Source organism: Arachis hypogaea, chromosome 10, assembly GCF_003086295.3.
Source record: "Arachis hypogaea cultivar Tifrunner chromosome 10, arahy.Tifrunner.gnm2.J5K5, whole genome shotgun sequence".
Classification (NCBI taxonomy): Eukaryota; Viridiplantae; Streptophyta; class Magnoliopsida; order Fabales; family Fabaceae; genus Arachis; species Arachis hypogaea.
The window spans coordinates 18016285-18036713 of record NC_092045.1 but is presented as its reverse complement, the minus strand read 5'-3'; the positions used below and the strand labels follow the sequence as shown (position 1 = coordinate 18036713).

Below are 20429 nucleotides of genomic sequence, written 5' to 3'. Positions count from 1 at the left end.
TCAGTACAAATCTGATGTTTCATTCCAGATCGAAGCACATAAAGGTGAGGTATCATTGGATACTCCAAGTGCTTAAGATGAAATTGTAAGAACCGTGATTAATTAATTATTTAATTAAATAATTAAATTGCCCAAAATATGATTTAAAAATTTAGAATGTGAATTAGAAAATTTAAATATGATTTTCAAACTCAGTAGATTTTTCTGAGTTGGAAAAATAGAATTTTCTGCGAAAAACCGCATAAAATGTGAACCGGTAAATGAGCCGGCAATACCGGCTTAAATTGGTCCGGTACTGTGCGAGAATAATTAAAAACAGTAGAAAACTTTAGAAAAATATTTAGAATTAAAAATTAGGCATTAATTTTAAAGATTTGGCCCGAAATTGGGTCAAACGGGCCAAAAATGCTAACGGGTTGGACTGGGCCCAACTTGGACCCAAGCCCAACATATAAAAACACATTAATGACCCTATTCAGCCACCATAACCATTAGAGAGTGAGAGTTGCAGCTGAAGTGAGAAGAGAGGAAGGAGTTTCAAAAATACTATTCACTCCTAACTTCCGGTGGACATATCTCGAGTTACGGTACTCTGATTCGCATCCCGTCAGTGGCTACACAAAGCTCTCGCTGAGCCCGTCATTTTTAGCTAAGCCTTGTGGTAAGCTTTTTGAAATTTCCTGCCCAGTTTTCAGCCCTAAGAATTTCGAGTTTTGGGATTTTGTATTAAGTGAAATTTTGTGATTTTGGGTGTTTAAGTACACTCTAGCCTTTAGTTCCTATTGGATTTGACCCAAATCAATCTTGGATAAGGTGAGTTTATTCTCAACCCTTGTGAAATTATAATTTTGATGAAACCCTAGGTTGATTTAGTTATGAATTATGTATATATAGCTTGGATTGGTGTTGTATGGAGAATGTTGGTGACTTGAATAATTTGGAAGTGGATTTGGTGGCTTGAGAACTTGTGGAAGCTTGGTTGAGGACAATTTGGTGAATTGGTGCATATTGGGAATCAGCTAAGGTATGGTTTTGATTTTCTCTATGTAATATATAATATTTCTGGACATTTAGGCTAGTGACCCATAGGATAGGATTTGATTAAATTGGTTGTTGAATTTGTTGAATGATGATGTATGATGATTTGATGATTTTGGTTATTTTGATGGGTGTTGGTATTGATGTTGATAAATGATGTTGGATGTTGAAATTTAAATTGATTTCTCATGATTAGTCGTGATGGAACAATGATTGATGAGTTTGTTATGTGAGAAATGGTTTAAGGCGATATAATTGATAATTGGGTATGAGAATTTGATGATATGAGTGGTGAAATGCGATACATACGGTAAGAACTGATGTGAGCTGAAGTTGGTGTGGTTTTGGTTTGGTTTTGGTTGAAAATTTTGGTAAGTTGAGATCCTTGTGGTCTTTGGTAGAAATAAATTTTTAGTGAATTTTGACGGATTATATCTTGAGCTACAATTTTTTAAATTGAATAAATTTTATATCAAATTAAAGACAATTCAAAGAGCTTTAAAACCATATAGATTTTGTAGAAATCTAAATTTTGTAGAGAAAGATATGATCGTTGGAAGTTTGGGTCAAAAATCTGAATTGTGTGAAGTTGCAGAATTTGTGATTTTCGGTTTGTGTGCACACGCACACTATTGTGCGCGTGCTCTAAGCAGTGGCAATTTTTGACTTGTGTGTAAGCACAGCCTTGTGCACATGCACACCCTGTGTATTTTTGAAAATGTGTGTACGCACACTCTTGTGCACACGCACACATAGGAAAATGCCTATTGTTGGGAGCGCTAGCACACTCTGTGCGCACACACAATCTACGAAATTTTGCAAGTTGTGCGCACGCACACGCTGAGAATGGCGGTCTGTTCAGGGCGATCGCACGCATCTGTGTGCCCGTTTAAAATGAAAACTTTTACCTTATGTGCGTATGCACACTTCTATGCATACACACACTTCTTGGAAATCCGTCTGGGTGTGCGCACGCACAACTCTATGCGTACGCACACTGCCCTATTTTTCAATAAAAATCTTGTTTTTGTCTGTTTTACCTTTCCAACAAGCTTGTAAACTTCCGTAACACCTATCTAAGATCCTTTAGTTTGTTTTTAGGTGTCAAAACATGGGGGATGCCTTGGGTAAGTTTAATTAGATATTTTCTTGTAAAAAGTTTAGAAAATGGTGACTTAAGTTTTTGGAGTACTGAGGACTGATTTGGTTGAGTGAGAAGGCAGAGTATTGTGTTGATGATCACTGACTATGAATTGTAGAAATTATGAATTGATGGTGGTTGAGATGAGTCTGGGACTCGGAATGCAATGATGGATTATTGATATACTGAGGAATGATTTCTGAAAACCACTGAATTATTGATTTATACTGAGATTGTTCAGACGCTATGCGCCTGGCAGGGACAGTAGGTTAATCTCGCCTGTCGAGGTCGTAGCGGCGGCGTAAGGATGGTAGCTTTATCCCGCTTATGTTGAGATGTGAGGTCGGTGGCAAGAGTATCCTGCTCGCATCCCTTCGGAATCACTATAGTGTGCAGGCACTGACATCCTGGACCGTGATCCGGGCACGATATCTCGGGGATTCCCAATATGAGACCGCAGGGCGACATCTCCATGGAGATGTGTCGGGTTGGCAGTTGAACCGACAATGGGATATCACAGCCAATAGTACAATCATTCATCATGTGCATCTTCTATCTGTTTGTTTGCTTTGCCGACTTGAGATTGCTTGTCTAATTGTATAACATGATTAATTGCTACTTGAATTTCTTGATATACATGCTATACTTGTGCTTTACTTGCATTGTTATTTATCTGTGTATTCTACTGGGATTGAGGAGGTTCGGAAGGCGATGGCGATGGAATCGCATGGAGGATAGGTTGGTGAAGGCTGTGGGACAGCGCTGAAACGAATAGATTAGAAACTCCACTTAGTTAGATTACCCTTTTATTATTATGATTTTAAGTTATGTTTTAAAGTTTTAGTTATGCTTTAAGTTGAATCTCATGATGGATATGAAGCTCTAAGATGGCCTCTGGCATCCAGGAGTCTTATATCTTATATCACTGGGCACTGTTACCATACTGAGAACCTCCAGCTCTCATTCTATACTCTATTGTTGTTTTTCGAATGCAGATCGCAACCTACCTCTGTGAGTTGCTTTGATGGTGATAGAGCGGAGGATCCTGGCTATGTTTTGAAGCCTTTTTTATTATTTTGTTTAGCTACTCTCACTTTTGTATTTATTTTGCCTAGAGACTTACTTTAAGAGGAAGTTTGTATAAGCTATTTTATTTTCAAAATTCTGTATGTTTGTATATAACTAGCCGGCTTAAACTCCGCGAGCCACGGCTAGAATCTTATCACTATTATACCCTTATATATCTATATATGCCTTGATGTCTGTATGTATATCTTGTGCCTCGTTTAGTATAGCTTCATGAGAAGGTTTTGCGTTTTTTGAATTCTGTTTTTGCGCTTAAATTATTCATCGGGCTTTTAGAATATATATTATTTCCCTCTATACAATATGTGTAAGCTTTAGACTTGTTATAACCTTTGCTTTACGACGCGAGATAAGGTTTAGGGTAATTAGGGTGTTACAGAAATTATGTGCACTTGAGAAGATTCATATTGATGATAATGGTTCAGATATGATGACTAAGAGTTTATCTACAGTGAAGTTTGATTTTGCAAAGAGAAAGCGGTCTTAGTAGAGCGGCCTAACCCCGCTTAAGTCTGTGAGGGAGAGATTTCTTGGTGAGTCCCCAACTCAAGTGAGGTCCACAGTAGTTTAAAATAAAAGAAAAAAATAGAAAGGAAGAGAAGTGGCTTGTAGCCTCGTAAAAGAAAAAAAAGAGAGAGAGATAGAGGGAGAGATAGCGAGTTTTTCACTTTTAAAAGAAAGAAAGAAAAAAAAAGAGAGAGAAGAGGATTGGCGACGGAAAGCGAAGAAGATAGAAAGGGAAAGGGCATAACCATTTGATTTCATTAAACTGGTAAACTTATTCCATTTCTTATGAACTTTTAGTATGTTATTCTTGGTGTAGAGATGAACATTAGGATATAACTTGCTAGTTGGTTTGCCTTATCTTTTATCTTATTTGAGATAACCACTTCGTGAAGTATTTATGTTGATTCTATCAATTTTGATAGTATATTTTGTTGATTGTTAAAATTTCTTAATGCTATTAGAAAGACTGATTGTGTCCTCGTTATGTTGACCATGAAAATTTTTACTGGATTAAATACCGTAGATTTTTTATTTTTCTTTTAGAGATTTTTTTACAATAAAAAAATTTTAATGTCTGATATTTTTAATTGTTGTCATTAAATTTACTGTTTAGAGTATTTTTAGTATTATCTATTTAATAGTATAAATTATAAAAAAATTACTTTGTATTTCCATTGTGTGATAAATTCTTATCTGAACCTCAATGTTTCGCGACATGAATTAGACTGGTTCATTGGCGATTTCCGATTAACTCGGTGGAACTAGTAAGTTCGAATCCGGTTCTCACAACAATGCTTAATATATAAGTGGAAACCTCAACAAAGGAAGACGGAGAAAACGAGAGAAAAGAAAAAGGTGGGAAGACTCAAATTTCTTTACACTATAATATACAAAGCAATATAATTTACAAAATTTGTTTGTTTTCTCATCTGTCCACTACTGAAATAGAACAAGAAGCTCTATTGAGCTCATCATGAGGAAGAACAACATCAGGTACCATCATCATTTGATCCTTTTGAGGTGGCATAGGATTCACATTAGTGTTCTTAATAACCCTCCCTCTTACCCTCTGTTGTTGCACCACAAGCAACGAAGCCTTTGTCACAAAATCCTGTGAAGCTAACATGTCCCCAATTGTCCCTAACTCAGGACACTCACTCCATTGATCATGCCCTTGAAGCAGAACAGATTCAGGGTGTTCTCTTCCAACCATCACAAGGTCAAAATAGTCAATTATCCTTCTTATACAAGAACTCATCTCTATCCCATCTTTAACCACTTCATCCATCACTTCAAAGTGGCGGTTCCCTGCATTATAGTATCTGTACTCATCCACAAGGTCGCTGTCACGCTTCCTCTCCTTCGAATTCTCCTCTCCGAAGAGCAGGAATCGGACTAACGTCACGTGGACTATCTCGTGCCGGGCCATTCTTGAGCTGTAAGCAAGCGCCTCCGCGTCGTCCGCGCCGCCGATGAAGAACACGGCGACGTGGTATGTTGTCCGAGAGACTAAGAGTGATGAGGATCCGCACAAGATTCCCCTGTCAATGAGGATTCCAACTGAGCATGGCGCTTTTTCGAGGACTCGGTTGTTCATAATCTGCATTGCTCTGTTAATCACTTCAACTGTTCCATCTATCTCATAACGCTTGTGAAATGGCACGATTAGAATGTGAGCTCTTTTGTCAAGTGCTATTCTGCAGACATCATCGTGCATTGTGTCCAAGTTTGAGATCGATGAGAAGGACTCAACTGTTGCATAACCTTCGTTCTGTTGTGTATATTGCTTCAATGCATTGTCTATTTGAGTTGAGCTGCATGGTTCTGACCTACGTTGTGTAAATCCAAATATAAATATTAAATATGCTGCTTCGGTTATGCATCACATGTACCTACAATAATCGGTTAAAGCTCAGCTGCAGTTGATTTCACGTGAAGTTGATAGATGACGGCCGTTAGATGAAAATTTAGTCAAATCAGTCAAATCATCTAACGACTCTCATATATCAACTTCAGGTGAAATCAACTACACTTGAGTTTTTATCACAATTGTGGTAAAAAAATTTAACAAGTCTAATACAATAACTTAAAATGTTAACTGACCAATAAAATTTATTTTTTTTACTAGTATTTTGACCAATACAAAAAGAGGAAATACAAAATTGTATCCCAAATTCCGATAACATTTTCAAGAAAATTTTGTATAGAAACAAGTTTATTGGTGAATAGAAACAAAGTATTTAGGTGTCATAACTCATAAGTGCAGTACTAACCTCAATGTTTCATGTTCTTGGTGAGCAACAAGAAGAGGCCTTGATCTTCCAAGAAGTTCTATTAGGATTAATGCTATGACTCCAACCATGCTCTCTCCGCTTGCATAGGATGCTTCTAGAATGTTCATCAGTGTAGGGATGTTTTCGTTGTTGTGAATGCAGATCATGACTCGAAGCTCCGAATCTCGCCTTGTGTGCTGAATTGTGCATCTTCCTAAGGCATGGTATTGTTCTGAAGGATTATATAACATCTTTAGAAGCGGTGATATGATAGCATTTACAATCAAAATGAATACCACCATCAAAGAGAACTCTTGCTCCGTTAATAACTGTCATATAGAGAAGAGTTATATTATGTTAGTGAATTAAAATTAAACAATCGCTGTACATTCAAGTACTATTTTCTCTGAGAAACATTCTTTAAGTGATATGAGAATTTGTTCTGTGGAATTATGAGCATTCACCTATTTTGAGACTAAATGAAACAAAGGAAAATGTTATTTGTAAATTAAGTTTTAAACCAACTCCAATAGAATATTTTTGGAGTTTTGTGCATGCAGCAACCCATTGGCCAGCGACAAACCCTTAAATGGAGCTCAGTATGGTGGCGGATTAGTCCTTGACCTGCTAAGATGGAGGATACCGTGGGAAACCAAAAAATATGTCATCTATAGAAAGTAGGCCTTTTTTAAATTTCACTTTATATTGGAGATCATTAATAAAATAAGACCGATTTTAGTATAAAGATGCAATTTTATTTTAGTAGAGAATCAATTAAATTTATTATTTTATATAAAGTTTAAATTAAAACAGTACTACATGATTAGTAAATATTATTATTTTTTATCCGTACTTAGCCAGTAATAATTTATATCCATATTTACAGAATTTTTATACACAAGAAACATATAATTTGTATTTATATTTATCAAAGTTTGTACACATATAATTCAGAAAGAAAGCACATACCTTGCTACCCTTCCACATATTGTAAAGGGTAAGTTCTGCTATGCCTCTTGCATTCAGAATGAGCCCAATCATGCAACACTCTTTCATGCTCATATTACTACTATAATACCCTGGCAACATAACAGCAACGATCTTTGCAATGGAAGCCACAAAAACTACAACACCAACAATCCAAAAGGACCGGAAGCTGATCTTGAACACATTAGTTTTCAAACCACTAACAGCAAGGTAGATTGGATAAAAGAATCCAAGACATATAGTCTCCATTTTAGTTATCAAAGTGGTTCCCATGGGCGGCCCTTCGGGGATTGCCAAGCCGAAGAGTATAGGCCCCATGACGAAATGCTGGCCGATAAGTTCGCTGAGGAATCCGGCGATCAGAACAAAGATAAAGATACAAACAACGTACAATTCGTCGACCGGCTTCCCTTCTGATCGCCTCAGCATCCAGATGACAGCCGGCCTCATGACATAAATGATGAGAACTACCAATGCAGCTATGGACAGAATTATCCAAAGAAAGGACACAATGGTGCCACCCTTGTTCTGCATTATTGCAAACATTAGAACTGTCAATGAGAAGCCAACAATGTCGGCCGACATAGCCGAGGACATAGCTAGCCGGCCTATGTCCGTGTTAAGGATCTTGAGCTCTGTCAAGAGGACGGAGACCACTATGAAGACGGTCATGGCTTGTGACATGGCTATGACTGGTAGAGCTTCTGAGAGGCTTTTGTCCATAGAAACATAGTTCTTTAATAGAAATGATAATCCACCTGGGATTGCCAATGTGATGAAGAATGTGGAGAGACCAATGGCTATGGCTTGTTTCTCTGTCCTTAACATTGTTGCAATGTCCATCTTCACCGTTACTATGAAGAAGAAGAACATTAGGCCAAAAGATGCAAGTGTTTCAAGCACCATGGCACCTTTCATTGGGAACAAAGCATTTGCTAGTGACTTCTTTTGTCCCAATACTGATGGCCCAAATATCACTCCACCCTGTTAATAACCATAATTATAGTCTCTATCCAAATCAATGATGAATAAGTAAAGAGTCAACATGGTGTTTCATACATAATATTTAATAAATGATGATGGAACAAAGTTAATGAATGAAAGCTTACAAGAATCTGTGAAACAAGGGAGGATTGTCCTAAAGGCTTGAGACAAACCTCAATCACTTGTGATAGCATGGTGATTAAAGAAACCTGAACAAATAGAAGAGAAGTTGGAGAATCTAGAGGGTTGCCTAAGTGCCAAACATCCTTGTGACCATAGCTGTGTGGATTTTGACACACCATTATTGTCCTATTCACCTCCATGCATATATGTAATAATCCAAAGAGCAATTGGTGAATGTGGGAAGAACCTAAAAGAAAAGATTAGAAAAACAAAGTTTTTTCTTGTTGAAAGTACAATTTTTTTTTTTCTTGTGAAGTGTTTGAAATGTAGAGGTGGGACTTAGAGGCTAGCCTTGTATTTTGGGGTTAACAAATTTTAACGGTTTGCCTTCAAGTGAGGTGGTTATAGCATCCACTCACTCAACCTATTTATATTTGCATAATATATTTGACACGAGACCTTTTAGCAAATCCACAAAATTATGCGAACTGGAGAAAATATATGAGCATGGAAATCCATCGTAGTCAATAATGTCAACGTTTTATTAAAATCAAATCTAATACTTATTATTGGTTATACAGAGCAAAAACAATAAAACATGATATGCTTACTTACTTGACTAGTGTTGACGACGAAAGTGATGCATAATGACGTGTAACTATAACCTCAGTTGCAGTATGGATGAGGATCCATAATCCGAGGCAGTTTCAAGATAAGGATGTGAATTTAGCTTTGCTAGGATCTGTTTCTATGTTCATGGTGCTGATATTTTTTTCTTTGTTTTCTTTTTTTCTTCTTCTTTTAATATTTGTAGAAATATTAAGAGTTATCAAAATTTTATTGATTTTAGTTATTGTTTAATTATTAACTCATTTTTTTAATTTAATTTTTTTAATCTAATAATTTAATAATATATTTTATTCTATATTTTTAAATATTAATAATTAATTAATAATAAAAAATAATAAATTTTAATGAGCTTTTTAGTATTTTTTTAATATTTAAACTATTGTTGTTGTTGACATGTTGTTTTGCCGAATATCATTTTTAATAGTCAATCTTAATGTGTTTTAAGTACTCCTAATACAAACTCACATTAATTTCATCACTTGAATTATTATTTTATTTTTAAGAGCAATGCTAGGGGTCAGCAATATTTGTGATTGGTAGCCATCAATTAGTCATCAATGATGATTTGATGGTGTAAAATTGGTGTGAGATTTCATCCAATGGCTCACCTTTCTCTGCTGGTTACATGCTGGCCAAAATACAATAAAATTACTGCCCCCTAAACTTTTCCTATTTTTAATATCACTATCAACAACTAAAGCAATCAGATATTTATCACTCTTCACAACTCACAAAAGATCTAAGTACCACTTTCTCTATTCTTGTTAATAAAAACTAAAAAAATACTCTGATCCCTACTCAACTGCTCAAGTAAACATTTCAAATTACTGCTTGAAAACTAATTATCCATCTCTTACGTACTTCCTTTCTCATTTCAAACCTAGCCCAACTCTAAAAGTCCTCTTTAATAGCTGGCACAATTGATAGAGAATAAACACAAGTCCTACATATAAATCGGTGAAAAAAAATCTCTCAGTGAAAAAAAAAATCGTAAAAGTACACTATGGTAATATAAGCAAAGAAAGTTCAACAAAATACAAAACTGAAGTAGATATAACATTATATTCGTATATACATTATATAATCTCACATCCGACATATATAATATAGCTACATATAGCGCAATAAGTTATAGCAGAAGTACTATTACTATTAATATATTTTGTGCAGAAAAGGAAAAAACTAAACTAGTTTGGTAGACTCAACTTCACTTGTTGGTTTGAGTATCATCTTCCCAAACAGCAGCATTCTTCCCAATCTTGTGAAGAACTCTGATCACTTCTTCTCTTGTAACGTTCCCCGTAACAGTTACCTTGTTCATCTCCGTGTCCACATTATACGTTTCAATATCTGCTAAGGATAATTAACGCCAAAGTATAGTTTTAGAACAATTGTCCTTTTCGATCTCTGATCATTTATCGAAAATTCTTAATTAGTTTCAACTATCCAAATACTTGGTCAAAGTAACTTCTGCTCTATTAAAGTAATAAAGTATATCAATTAAATGATTAATATATAGTTTGGTCTATTTATAGTATGGAAAAATTAACAAACCTTCAATTTTCTTGATGGCCTTGAGAATCTTCTTGATGCACTCGTCACAGTGCAAACCAACTTTCAACTCCACCACCTGATTATGACAACAAACATTTTGATTAGCCGTTCAATTGATGAAGAAAAACGAAACAATAATAAATTATCGAATAGCTGTGGTTTTTGGCTCTTACATTTGCCATTTTGATTGAGGAAGAGTGTTAGAAAGCTGAATTGGTGTCTTAAAGCTTCAACAGAGAGGAAAGGTACGTAACTGAGAAAGAGGAAGGGAAAAAGAAAAGTAGGGTCGGTTTTGGAACCGCGTGAAATGGATCAAGTATTTATATATATGCATAATAAGTCGAGGAAGATGGAATTGGATTCTTTTCGTCTTTCGTGAATTAAGGAAGCTTTTACTTTGTGCAAGAGAAAAAGGTGAAACTTTACTCTTAAATTTAGAAAAAGTGCGGACATTTTAATTTTTTAAAATTTAAAAATATATTTAAATTTATAATATTTTAAAAATTTAGATATATTGATTTTTTTTGTTTATTTGAGTTTGTTAGATCTAATTAAAAAATTAAATATATTTTTATTGTATTAATTTAATTAATAAATATATACGTAAAATTTTTTTTAAAATAAAATAAATTAAATTTAATAATTAATGTATCTAAATTTTAAAAAAATTAAAAATTTAAATATATTTTTAAATTTTTATATATTTAAACTAAAAAATTAGAGATCTTAATTTAAAGACTGGTTGGCAAGCATGATATATCTGACACGGATTTGACCTCCAAACAGTATTTATTTCTTTTTTCAATTTGATATTGTTGGTTGAAAAGTTCGAGGCAGTGAGATGGATACCAATAATTGTTATATTAGAATTCATGATAAAATTGGATCTTCGAATCATCGAATGTGTTATTAGATATACAATAAAGATTATTTATTTGTAAACTAAAATCAAATGGTAAGGATGAAATTAATTTAATATCAAATTAATATAAGATATATTTAAATATTATATTAATTTATAACATTTTAAATATATTTTTTAACATACTCTCTCAAAATTCATGTGGCAATTTATTGGGAAAAAGAGTAGAAGAATAACAAAAGAATAAACTATAAAAATAATATGAAAATGAAATTCTTGAAAACTCATAACAAATGCATAAGCTAAAGTTGACTTAATGTGAAGTTGATATTCGATCAGTCAAATCAATTAAATCATTTAACGATTCACAAATTAATTAAATCATTTAACGATTCACAGGTATCAATTTCAACTGACCAATACACAAACTTAAAATTCTCTCAATTTTTTTAATTAATGTATAAAGTGTAATTTTTTTCAAAGTTAAAAGTGAAATTCGAACCCATAATTTTTAGATGAGTATAAAAAAATTATACTATTTAAATTATATCTTATCAGTATATAAAGTGTGATCTCTTATAAAATAAAAAAAGTATATATATATACTTAAAAAAAATGGAAAAGTTTACTTTTAATAATAAAAGATAATCAGTAAAATAAAAATTTGTACTAATTAAATTTTATGTGCGTTTCTTGTCTTGAATGAAGAATATTTTTTATGGAATTTTTGGAGTCCAACACAACGAGACTTTTGAGTTTTGAGGTCCAAATCCACATTCACGTCAAAACGATAATATTTATCTTGGTATCAACTACAATCATGTGGAGGATTTAAAATAAAAATAAAAAGTTTAACTACCCGTATTAACCTTCATGGTTAAAAAAAAAAGGAAATTATTTAGTACCATATCTAAATAATGTCACATTTCTGCAACCTTCAACATTTTGTCTCATTGTTTTTTCCTTTCCGCTCTTTTATTTACTTGCATTGTTTTATTTTTTAAAATTTTTTTTAAGTCACTACAAATCATTTTTAAATATATTTTGTCTATGATGAAAATGAGATTAATGCATAACTATTTCATTTTTAGTGATGAGGATAAAATGCATAATAAAATTATCCATTTTAATATTTATATCAAAAAATTTTTGTAGTTTGCCTCACCTAACAAATTATACTATTATGATACTTTATGTATTCGTTCCCAATATCTTTATAATCAAAAAATGTTTTTAATACAGATATGCTTGTTTTTTTTTTTCCATTTTTGCTCCACATACAGGTATGAGTAGCGAGCATTTTAATTGATCAAAAATATTATTTATATATTAAAATTAGTTATTGTATATTTATTTAAAAATATATGTATTATTTAATTTATTTTTAATATATAATTTATATTATAATATATATTTTATATTAATAACTAAAATTAGTTATTGTATATTTATTTAAAAATATATATATTATTTAATTTATTTTTAATATATAATTTATATTGTAACATATATTTTATACTAATAATTAATTTTAATGACTATTTTAAATATGTGTGTGAAAGTTTGATGATTGAGTTGTTATCAATAAAGTTTATATGAACAAAAATACATAATAATTTGATGTCTTTCAAACATACTAATAATGTGATCTTGGAAGAAATATACTATATTATTGTCTAAAAAATATGTATATAATTTTGACATATCATGAATATTTAAAAGAAGAAAAATGCGCTCAAGAAACTATAATTTAAATAGTATAGTTTCTTCATTTTTACCTAGAGGTTTTGGATTTGAATCTCACTCTTAATTTTAGAAAAAAAAATACTAATCATCCTTTAAACAACTTTTAAATCTAATTATTTAATTATAATAATTTTTTAATCACTAATTTTTCGATTTTTTAAGATTTAGTTTAACTTTTATATTTCTTAATTTTCTCTCATTTTTGAACTTTCTAGGTCATTAAGTTCCTCTTAGTTATTTTATCCTAAAATGTTAAAAACACATTTAAAAAAAAAATACTCCAAACTAATTAAATATATACCACTGTCTTCTTAAATGCAATTGGTTTTATAGAATTCGCTTTTTATTTATTTATTTTTTGTTAAATATTGTTAGGTACACATCGAAAATAATAAATAAAGTAGTTTTAAAATACATATAAAAATACATATAACATAATTTTTTTGGTAAAATTAAATAAATACATCTAAAATAATAAATAACAAACTAAATATTTTATAAACACATCTAAAATTATAAAAAATCATAAAAAATATACTATTCAGCATAAAGATAATAATCACTTTATTTATTTAGTTATAATAGTTTCAAAATTATTCTTACAAGAATGAAATTTTTTCCCTTAGATACAAACAAAAGTGTTATTTATAATTTTTTAATGATGTCTTTCGAACAAAGTAATTTAATTTGTGGTATAATTTTTAATTATATTCAAGACACATCCAAAATAATAAATAAAATATTTTTAAATCACATCCAAAATTATATATAATATAAATTTTTTTGGTAAGATTAAGTAAATACATCTAAAATAACAAATAATAAACTAAATATTTTGTAAACACATCTAAAATTATAAAGTTTCATAAAAAGATAGATGTGAAGATAGCAGTTACTATGTTTATTTAGCTACTATAGCTTTAAAGTTATTCTTACAAAAATAAAGATCTCTCGTTCAAATATAAACAAAAATATATATTAAAAAGATAAATTTTTTTACCAGAAAAACACAAAAAACACGTTACAGGAGTACGGACAGAGAGCGCGCAATGTTTATAATCTTTTAAAGTTTAAAATTGAATGGTTGAATTTTATTTTTAGTTAACTTTTTTTAATTTGTATTTTAAATTAAAAAAATATTAATTCTACTTGAATGTGTTTGTTTTAAATTTTTTAAATTAATATAATAAGATGTTGTTTAAAGTATAAATTTAAAAGATCTCTAGTCGTATTGTTAAAAGAATGATTTTACACGGATCTCATGTTGGAACTAAGTAGTATGACCACAATCCAATCAATCATGTATCAAATAATTTATTATTGTTATTATATTAAAATGTTAATATAAGAAAGTCATTGATTAAATTTAGAGATTTATCATTGTAACAGTGATTAAAATATTAAGAGATGAATCTTTTATAATTTAATCTAAATTATTCTTGGTCATAAGATTATTAAAAAGGACATTAATAATTCGAAAAGATCAATATATATATATATATATATATATATATATATATATGACCATTGAACTGACTCAATTTGAGAATTCCTAATGGTTATAATTAGGGTTAAGTACGAAAATCGTCCCTAAGGTTTGGGGCGAAAATCAATTTCGTCCCTGACCTTTTTTTTTTATTAAAATCATCTCGAACGCTCAGAAACACTTTAAAAGCATCCTCACCTCCTTAAAACAAAATTTTTGGACACTTTTGCTCTTTTAGACGTTACTGTCTGTTGGAGCTTTTAATGAATAAAGTTAATTTATTTGTTTATTTATTTATTTTTATAAATTATTGGTTTGGGAAGGGTTGGGATTAAATTAGAGCACTCATCCCTAACCAACGAAGCAGAGCAGGAGTTAGGGCTTGCGAAGGTGAGTGGAGCCATGGCTGCCGAGAGCTCACGGTCGTGTCGGAGTCGATCGTCTGCACAAAAGAGGGAGCTTGTGTGTGGACATGGGGAGAGACCGTGCTTAGAATTTCGGGAACAAGGAACAATCCTGGGTGACGATTTTGGGGGTGTGTCTACTATGAAGTTAGGGTTTTAAGTTTTTGTAGGTGGGTGATGGCAATGTATTGTTTGTTCTAGACACTAACTCTGGTGGGTTGCTACAGATCCAAGAGGAGTGTGATTTCTTCTGATGGACAGACGCAGAAGCAAAGAGTGAGGATCCTCATGTTGCAAGGATGAAGAGAAAAGTTACGGCCCTAAAAGCAAAAATGAGGGACATTGAGTGGAAGTTCAAGGTTGCTGCAGTGTTGGGAACGGTTGGATGGGTTGTTTTATTTTGCTTTTGGTCGCAGATTTGGTTCAATTAGAGGCAGGGGGTAGCATGTGTGATGCCATTGAAGTATAGTTGATGAAATTAGGGGAGAATTTAGGGTTCAGTTTGGATTTGTTTGAGTGTGTCTGAGTTTTGTAAATTGAGTTGTACTGGGTCTTGAATGAACATGTGGGTTTGGTTTAGGGTTTTGGTGATTAATTATGTGAGTGAAATGCTGTTCTTGTAAATTGACAATTAATTGGAAAGGAAAATTTATCTGTTAGCTTGAAAATTGTGAATGAAGAGTCGTGTTAATCAACTCCACAACATATCAACTAAAAGGTGAAAATTTATTAAACAGAACCAGAATAATATTAGGTAGAACACAACTATGTGTAATTCATTAATAAGCATAGAAAAATAACACCAAAAGGTGAAAACTTCAGTCACCATCAATTCTATTATATGGATACAGAACAAAATATATTCTTTAGGCTTAGGGAAACAACAACAAAAGCTGGATACCTAGGACATCCAGAAATTTAGAGCAACTCTGTTGCTCATTAAGAAAGATAAATCATAAAACATGTTGTGTAAGTTTCAAACAAACCAAAAGAAGTGTCTCAAACATTGTGTCTACTCAATCAACAGTACATTAATAACAGCACAAAACTCAAATTTTCACAATAGTCTAAAATTTTCTCCAAAGTCTTGATGAAAGTTTTTTCATGAGCCTCAGCTTTCTTGGAGATACATGAAGTGGAATTTTGTGACTAAAGGAGACAGTCCTGGCTGGTTGGCTCGAGCTAGATGCACCCTTCTGTTGAGGTGCTGGTGGTTGCTATGTGGTGATTCTGATGAGCTTTCTCTTGGGCCTTAGGTGGAGAGTACCTGCTGGTGGAGTGTTGGGCTTAGTTGAGGGTGATGTGGGCTTGGACTTGAAATGGGTTGAGTTGGGTTTAGATGAGGTGGTGGCTAGTTGGGGCTGAGATGATGCTTTAGACCTGGTGAACCTCCTCCTACCTTCACTTGCAGATTGCATAGCAGGCTGTGATGAAGCCTTAGAACTGGTTATGGGTCTGCTAGATGAAGGCTTCCTCCCTCCTTTGGTTCTCTTGATAGCAGCTTGCCTAGGTTGTTGGGTCTGAAACACATTAAAGAATGCAGTTGATGAAAAAATAAAATTGTAACCCTAACATGCATGATGTACATACACTTACATCCAGGGATGGCTTCTTGCATCCTCCCCTCTTGTGTCCGGATTTACCACAGTTTGAGCACCTCTGGATTTGTCCCCTCCTAGACAAGTGGGACTAGCTGCTGTTCAGAGCTTCATCTGGTCATCTCTTCCTCTTTTTGACTGATCTGTGTCTAGGTTTTCGATAAGGAAGGGGCATGACATCATCAAAGTTAGTCTTCTCCCACAAATCTGGGCCATTTAGAGAATTGATCACTGAATCATAGCACTTGACATATGCAGGCTTCTTGTAGCAGTCATCAACAAATGCATCTATGTCAAGGCCCTTAAAATTAATGCAGCTTATGGTATGTGTGCAGGGAATACCACTAAGCTGCCACTTCCTACAAGAACACTCATGAGCAGAAAGATTAATAGCAAATTTATTCAATCCATTAACAACCTTATATGTTTGTGCAGCAGACCAGTAAGGCCTCCACTCACCAGCTGATCTGCCTCTCCTCTCTAGTTTCATCCTAATGCGAGGTAAAACTGTACCATTAAATTTTTTAATTCTTTCTCTATTAACAGCCCATCTACTCATCAAATAAACCCTGATATCCTCCAATATTGTAACTATAGACTTCTTCCTAGACTCTACAATTGCACCATTAAATCTTTCACACATGTTGTTTATAAGAGTGTCACATTTAGAATGAAAATTAAACCTGGACCTGCTCCAAAATCTTGGAGAAATAGCATTTAGATGTCTGTGCACCTCCACATTGATCTGTTTGATGATTTACATCTCTTTCTCCTATTCCTTCCAGTGTGTAGCTTTTGCACACCTTCACATCAGCTGCTTCAAGTGTAGTCCAGAAAATTTCTTCCTGAAGTTGCTGTAAAAATGGCAGACACAGAACCTATGGTCTACTCCTGGGATGACTTTATCGAAAGCAGGCAGTAGACCCTAATAGAGCAGGTAAAATTGTGTGACATAACAATAATCGTTTCAATAAAGGATAAAAGCTTCAACATCCAGAAATTAAATTTATCAATAAACAGATTTTAATCAATTGGATAACCATTTACCTTCTGCTGATCAGACATGAAGGTTGATTTCCCAATTATCTCAGCTCCAAAATCATCAATTAGCAGCCGGAGAAACCACTTCCAGGTGTCTTTAGTCTCTGCCTCTATAACGGCATACGTGATTGGAAACATTTGATCATTAGGATCCCACCCTATTGTTGTCAACAACTGCCCTCCTTGAGGTGTCTTTAGAAAACACCCATCCAACCCAGCAAACTTTCTACACTGCAGGAAGCTCTTCTTGTAAGCAGCTAGACACACATATACCCTTTGAAATATGCAATAATTGTTTAACCCCTGATGCTGGTCCTTAACCTCAAAATCAGGGGACCTTTGTACCTTGAGCGTCACTGATGACCCTGGATTAGCCCGTATCAGCTCCGAGCAGTAGTCAGCAATCCTCTTGTACTGCTTCCGGTAAGTTTCTTGAATCTCATCCAATGCAGCTTGTCTAGACCTAGCTACCATTGATGTTATCACTGTCAAATTCCATTTCCTTTGTGCCTTGTTCACCAGGTCCTTTATCTTCACCTTTGGGTTACCTTTCACTTTCTTCTTAAATGCTCTACTCAACCAGTATGCAGTATCCTAACCCTATGTGACTGGCCACAAGTATGCTTAAGGTTCGTTGACCTAAGTTGCCAAGTCTCTTCCTCACTCATTTTTGCTGCGTATAACCAAAACGGACAACCCTCTTGACAAACAACCCTCACTCTAACCAAGTCAAGCTTGGCATACCTCAGTCCCCTTCTTGTTTGCACTGCATAAGCTGTTACAGTGTCCTTGAATTCCTCCCTTGAAGCATATACAGTTCCAACTTCTCATTTGTAACTTGTCATGTCTTTCACATCTTTATGTATCAGGTATCGACTAGCTTCATTGTTATCATCATCCTCGCTGTCCTCTTTCTCTGAACCACCACCCACTTCATAATCCACATCCACTTTATCACTATTGAACCCTTCCTCATCACTAAAATCACCTCCTACAACCCCTTTTCTTTTATCAACCCGATCACCATCCGTCCCACCTCTTACTTCATCAAACCCGCTCTCATCATTGTACTCCTCTTCACTATCTGTAAACATCACATCATCTGCACTGTCAACCTCACCATCAGATGGAATAAAATTCTCATCATTGCTATCGTCGTCACTATTTGATTTAACCTGCTCCTCTGGGTTCAATTTATCTCCCTCGTTAACCTTCTTCGCATTGTCCCTTTTCACATTCTGACCCTGTTCACCCTGAAAAATTACCAACTAATTCTGATTATGTACCTCTTCAGCATTGCCCCTCTCCACCTCCTAATCCTGTTCACCCTGTCCTCCAACATCAAGAAGCCCTATTTCGGGAAATTTTTCAACATGCTCAACCTTATGGACCACATAGAGCTCAACATGACCTTTCTTTTCCGCTATTTTACACATTTCAATGGCATCTCTGTCTTCCTCAAATAACTTCAGATCATTCTCTAACCATTCAGAATTTGGGTCCTTATACCAGGAAGCTGAAATCTTTTTCTTTGTGTATCCAAACTGTCCCACCTCAGCATATGCCTCAAAAATAGACCAGCAATCCATATCAACATCTTCGATTACTGTCCTTTGTCCCCCTATATACTTCAATGTACCATTGTCATATCCAAATCTACCATCATAGTAGACAGTCAGATTAAAGGTTTCCATCACCTAAAACGTACAAACAAAAATCACACCCAACTCCCATTTGTAAACCAATAAATACCCATGACACATTATTAAGTTCAAGCTCCAAAAAATCGAAACAAATGCTGCACACGTACCTGATTCGAGATGACTGCCATGAGAACTATCTCCTCTCCCACTCTTTCCCACGCAATGCAAACGCAGTGACGCTACTTCTCAGGCCAACCCTCACTCTGTTAGGGCATCATTGAAGGTGAAGGATCAGTTTTTCCTTGTGTAATGTTACTCAGAGAATGAAGCCCTTTCGCGGGAATAAAACACGAAGCGTCAAAGGGTTCAGGGGCAAAATTACAATTAAAATTTTTTTAATGCACTTGAGGATGATTTTAAAGTATTTCTGAGCGTTCAGGATGATTTTAATAGCAAAAAAAGGTCGGGGACAAATTTGATTTTCGCCCCTTACCTTAGGAACGATTTTAGTACTTAACCCTATGCGTATCCACACCGAGACCAATCTTTGTTGTCAACAATATCTCTATATGCACCATAAATATATATTAACAATGTATTTATTATACTTTGATTTCGGACACCTAATACCTTAATGTGCTAGTTGAATGGACATTGGGTATGATTTAAATACTTGTAGAATTAATGAGTAGTCAATAAAAAATCCGTCAACTCTCGGTAAAGAGTTTGATTTCTATGATTATAATGACTAAAATAAATAAAACCTTGGCCAAAGGAATTGAATGAAGGAAGAAATGAGTTTCTTAGGTCATTCACAGTTCATTATAATAATGGTAATAAATTAAAGTTTAACAAATAAAACATATTTTAAGGGTTAACCAAGAGTTGAAAAGATGAAAGGAATTATACTTTGTTATTCTCAGCTTCTTAGTAAAAATATATTATTTCATTCTATCAGGTCGTTGAGAAGTGTTGCTATGCCAATCTTGATTAGTAAATTTAGTATGACTAAATTACTACTCGCTTAGTATTGAATCTATGAGGTCACACACTAACGAGTGTTCCAATCTTTACTGTAGAATTATTTAATTATTATTTTAATTTGATCAAATAAATAATTATATCAATTCAAATGAAATATTATTATATTTTTTGCTAACACCAAGAATATAATACTAGTATGATAATTGAGAATATTAAATGAGATTTGAGAATAATTAGTTATTATATTTCTAAATTTGAATTCTAAGTTTGGATGAGATCCTAACTGATTCTATTTTAAATTGTTATGATATGATTCATAAAATTTGAAGGATTCAAATTTAA

The 20429-nt window shown here is 33.5% G+C and overlaps 2 protein-coding genes across 3 annotated transcripts; both read right to left on the bottom strand.

Moving 5' to 3' along the window:
* Positions 1-4626: 4626 nt before the first annotated feature.
* Positions 4627-9037, bottom strand: LOC112715308 (cation/H(+) antiporter 15-like). The gene is made up of 4 exons (XM_025767064.3): positions 8142-9037; positions 7015-8016; positions 6046-6374; positions 4627-5601 (listed from the first exon to the last, which is right to left on the bottom strand). Exons 1-4 carry the CDS (start codon positions 8337-8339, stop codon positions 4698-4700), a joined length of 2433 nt encoding a protein of 810 aa, XP_025622849.1. The 5' UTR covers positions 8340-9037; the 3' UTR covers positions 4627-4697.
* A 757-nt stretch (positions 9038-9794) lies between these two features.
* LOC112715307 (copper transport protein ATX1) lies at positions 9795-10718 on the bottom strand. Of its 2 annotated transcripts, none has more exons than XM_025767063.2 (3): positions 10497-10718; positions 10324-10399; positions 9795-10119 (listed from the first exon to the last, which is right to left on the bottom strand). In XM_025767063.2, the coding sequence occupies exons 1-3, from the start codon at positions 10503-10505 to the stop codon at positions 9977-9979; spliced, it is 228 nt and encodes a 75-aa protein (XP_025622848.1). In that variant the 5' UTR covers positions 10506-10718; the 3' UTR covers positions 9795-9976. The 2 variants fall into 2 exon arrangements, with proteins under 2 accessions (XP_025622848.1, XP_025622847.1); XM_025767062.3 differs by having other exon boundaries at positions 9795-10122; positions 10497-10708.
* Between the last annotated feature and the right edge of the window lie 9711 nt (positions 10719-20429).